At 42.7% G+C, this 4,395-nt stretch overlaps 1 protein-coding gene across 1 annotated transcript in view; it reads left to right on the top strand.

The window, feature by feature from the left end:
• LOC106011913 overlaps positions 1 to 3,712 on the top strand; it is a gene marked incomplete in the record, with an annotated part of 31,675 nt that extends 27,963 nt beyond the window's left edge. The window contains 1 exon segment of the mRNA XM_013083128.2: positions 1,431 to 3,712. Coding sequence (XP_012938582.1) covers positions 1,431 to 2,653 — 1,223 coding nt within the window.
• Between the last annotated feature and the right edge of the window lie 683 nt (positions 3,713 to 4,395).

Genomic DNA, 4,395 nt, shown 5'->3' with positions numbered 1-4,395 from the left:
AGGAGGAGGAGGAGGAGGAGGAGGAAGAGGAGGAGGAGGAGGAAAAGGAGGAGGAGGAGGAGGAGGAGGAGCAGGAGGAAGAGGAAGAGGAAGAGAAGAAGAAGAAAAAGAAGAAGAAGAAGAAGATTGTTCTAATTGCAATCTCTTTTAGCAGGGTTTTTTTTTCATGCGTGAACAAATTCCTGCACATTTAATTATTGTGCTGAATGTTGGGGCAGTGTTGTACTAGAATTGTAGGTTCGTTTGTATTTTATTATGTTTTAAATGACGTGCTTACATGCAAGGGTGAAAGAAGGTGAGAGGCAGAGGAGATGGGTGGGAGGAGAGTTGGGGGAAGAGAGATTTACGAAGTGAGAAATTTCAGGGGGTTGAACTGCATGCAGCGTAGATATCGTAGAATGAAACCGATATTAAGTTGTTTTTGGGATCTGTTAACAGTGTCTATTTTCGAATAATATCATCATCAGTGTCTTTCACCCCTGGAAGGGTATAGGCCACATACAAGCTCCTTCCATTTATCTCTGTCCAGGGCCATCCTTCCTAGCTCGTTCCAAGTGAGATTCATCTCTCTTATGTCCCTTTCTGCGCATCTCCCCCATGTTTCCCGTGGCCTACCCCTGCCTCGTGCTCCCCGTGGCTTCCATTGCCGTGACTTTCTTGTGAAGCTTCAGCTGGGCTTTCTGAAGGTGTTCGAATGATATGTATGATATATAATGTTGATGCAATTTCCAGATTTATTCATGTTTCGATTGTACTTATCCTTGTAACCTTAATGGTATGAAAACGTGACGTTCCTATTTTTTAACAGTCAGTAAAGTTGTCGACCAGTCTGTCTGTGACACACTGAAGCAGCAGGTGGCTATTCATCCCTGACTCGTTCATTCATTTTGTTACGCCCCCCTCCCCCTCCCCCCCCAAACCAAATAGATGTACCCAGCTATGATCTCTCATATTATCCAATTACAGTTATTGTTATAAAAAATGTGGTAAATCTCTGGTAAGGTCAACCATCACTGTGTTTAAACACTTCCCAAATCTCCCTGCCTTTTCAATCTCACGTATTCCTCCAACTCCAAACCTTCCCCTTTCTGTTCCTCTGAATAGTGAATAAGTGCTTGAAGGGGGCCACTGATAGATCCTACTTCTTTATAATGTTGAATGTGAACAATTTCATTTATACAGCTTATATCCATGGTCTGCAGTATTCTCTATGCGTTTTTCAACTACAATCACCGCCAAGACATCAAACACTGAGAAATACGCGTAGTTTAACTGGAAGCATATAGTGTAAGGTGCGGGTTACACGCGCTAAAACACTCACACACAATAAGTATTGTTTCTTTTATTTGCACCTTATAACTCTTTTTGTGTCAAGTACTTCTCTATACTCAAACTAAAAATGCTTTTGTGTATCTATTTTACCACTCTCCAGGTGAACGAGACAGTTAACAACAACCTACAACGTCTGCCTCCACCCAGCTCCAGCATACCCAACATCGGCCGGAAGTCGCTGAAACAGCAGGAAAACCTGGAACCCAACACCAAAGCCTTACTGAAGAAACGCAACCGCTTGCCTAAACCATCACCCCAAGGACATCTGGTCAGCCCTTTCCTTCTCAACAGCGACGGACTTCCGGGAAGCGAATCCTCGCCGCCCTTCTCTCACGCCAGTGTTTCCAAAGAAGGGGCCCCGAGTCTGCAAAGACATATCTTATTTAACTCAGAGCCAGGAGAGGGGCGATGGAGTACGCAAAACCAAAAACATCCTGAAGACCAAAACCTACCTGCAGTGGACACGGACACCATGCAGGATTTTTGTTATGAATACTACGTGGGCAAAGACAATGTTAGCGATACTTCTGGTGGAAATGCTGGAGGAAAAGGCTCTCTTGTCTCGGAGCCTACGAAAAAGCGAAGCAGACAACTGCTGTCCAGGAGCCCTGTGAGTTTACAACGTAAGTTACGACAGGGCATGTCTAAATTGAATGGCAGTAACATAAAATCGTTCGGTACCGACGGGTTCTGTCCTCCTCTGGCTAACGGTGTGGGACAGACGCCCCAGAGAATCAGCTACGTACCACACCGACCGGGTAGTACAACCAACACAGATCACGCGACTGCTGCTTCTGAAGACGAGTCGGACGCGGACCTCATGTCTATTCGCCTGCCGAGTCTGTATCGAGAGGGATCAGAAAGGTTCGACGAGTACGATTCTGATGGGAATACACGCGCTCACACGTTATCCTTCAAGCAGAAGTCGAGAAGTCGCGCGAGACAATCTCGACACAGGAAAATCGACGAGCACGATATCGACAACAGCGCCTTGGACATTGTGCGCCGGGAAAATGACGTATACGCGCTCTCTGATGACGAAATACCCAACATTCCTCAACGGAAACGTATAGTCGTTGATATGCCCAACATTATCTTCAATGCTGCTAGTCCGGACGTAGACAGGGTTACCCCTGGTAAGGCCGAGGAACGTAGTCGGCCACCTAGCCACAACTTGTACACGGAGACTTCATTGAAGAAATCTATCAAACAACAGGAGATCAGAAAACGTGAACTGAAGAATCTTCTAGAAGACGTGAAGGAACTTAACATGCGAACGGAAGCTCTGAGCTCGCAGTCTATGAACGAAATGCCACCTTGAAAAACTGCAGAATAGGAGAAAACATTATAGTGGTAGTGAAGATAACTCGGTGATACTGGGGCTAGATAGCTGTTGTCGTTCTTAGCCAAAGACTTGTTTGTATTATAATAAGTATCTAAGCCTGTACCCTCTGACGCATTTTGGGTTCTCCACGGAGCGCGCCTTTTGGCTGTTTGGAGCCAAATGAAGGACGAGGAGGGAAAGGTTGGGCACACAGAGACTGGCGTTTTGCCCTTCACTTGCGCGTCCACAGTGTGCATCACTGCAGCGAACTTTTCATAGAGAGCAAATAACATGGTCTAGGATATTAAACGTGTAATTGAAGTCTATGTTGTGTTCTTAGCTAGATCATCGAAGACGGCAGTACGCTCTTATATACGGTACCCGTACTTGTCAATATTGCTGTTTGCTAGTCGTACATAAGTGCAATTTCTGTTTTGCCATGCGATATGCTAGCTAATTGACTTTTTGAGGCAGAAATAAAGTGAACTTTAACAACTGCCTCTGCAGTCATAAGACGGTATGAACGACAGTTCGTTCAACCTGTACAACAGTTTTAAGGATGTGCACGTGAAGGGTTCCATTGAAAACCTCACTAACGCGCCAACTCTAGGCGTTTCCAGAAAACTCTCCACTAAAAAAACCAAAACAACTATGATAAGAGTTGTCGTGAGAATTATTTTTCTTCTCTGATTGCTCTATATCCATCGATATTTAGTGTAATGAGATTTTGTTTTCCCTTCTTTAAAAAATCCGATTTTATTCTTTAATTTTCTGAGTTTTACAGTAAATGGAAACTGTGCATTTTGATATGGAGCCCTTCAAATGTGCATTGCATGTATTAGATTTCCTATTTGTTCACATTTTTTTTCCTTTCAGCATTTTACTTTTGCTTCGAGGGAAAAATGTGAACTACTTGTATTGTGGAGCATTATGTATAATCACATAATAAAAACCCAAGAAAACTCTCAGACTTCACAAACGTCTAAAATAATTGATTGTCTATGAGAATAATGTCTTTATATTGAATTTCTGATTAAATGACCGATACATGCGCAATTCACTGGTCAGAACTTCCTTTTTTTACTTCAGAAATGTACTTTCTGTTGTTGTTTGACGCTAGCAACTTTTCCCTTCGTCTCGTCGGAACTGATGTCGAATGTGTGCATGTTGCTCCTCTCTCAGGTACTCCAACCTCAAGTCAGTCAACTCTTTAGTGTCCACACACCAACGTATCACTTTTTCTTTTTCTTTTTACTGTGTTTTATTAAGCGTTGATAAAGCGTGGCACAGAAAGAGTTTAAGATACAACAATGGATTTGTGTTTGGATGTCCAAGTCTGTCTGGTCTGACATAACTCCGGTTCACCACGAAGTACATTTGTGAGACATCGTTGAGAACTCAGGCACTTGTCAAAATTATGAAACTTTAGAAACTGGCATTTTCCGCAGGTTTCGGAATTTTTATTGAATTTTTATTTTTTTGGCTCAACACCTTCCATGTCCATTAAAGACCTTATTCCTGTGCGGATAGCACTGAAAAGTGTTGATTAAAGGCATAACAAATACATTTTCTGTTTCCATTGACTGTCAAGCTGAGGAAATAACAAAAATTTGGCAGCCATTTTTCACTAAATTTACCCCTGAAAACAGGTGACCCCTACCTCCTTCAATCGCAAATATCTTGACTTGTTTTCAAGATAACGGATTTTTTTTTCTATCAAAAGCAAAGCAAGTAAATCA

This window comes from Aplysia californica, unplaced genomic scaffold (genome assembly GCF_000002075.1).
Source record: "Aplysia californica isolate F4 #8 unplaced genomic scaffold, AplCal3.0 scaffold00212, whole genome shotgun sequence".
Lineage (NCBI taxonomy): Eukaryota > Metazoa > Mollusca > Gastropoda > Aplysiida > Aplysiidae > Aplysia > Aplysia californica.
Note: the sequence above shows the minus strand (reverse complement) of the source record. Positions and strands in the feature narration are given on the sequence as shown.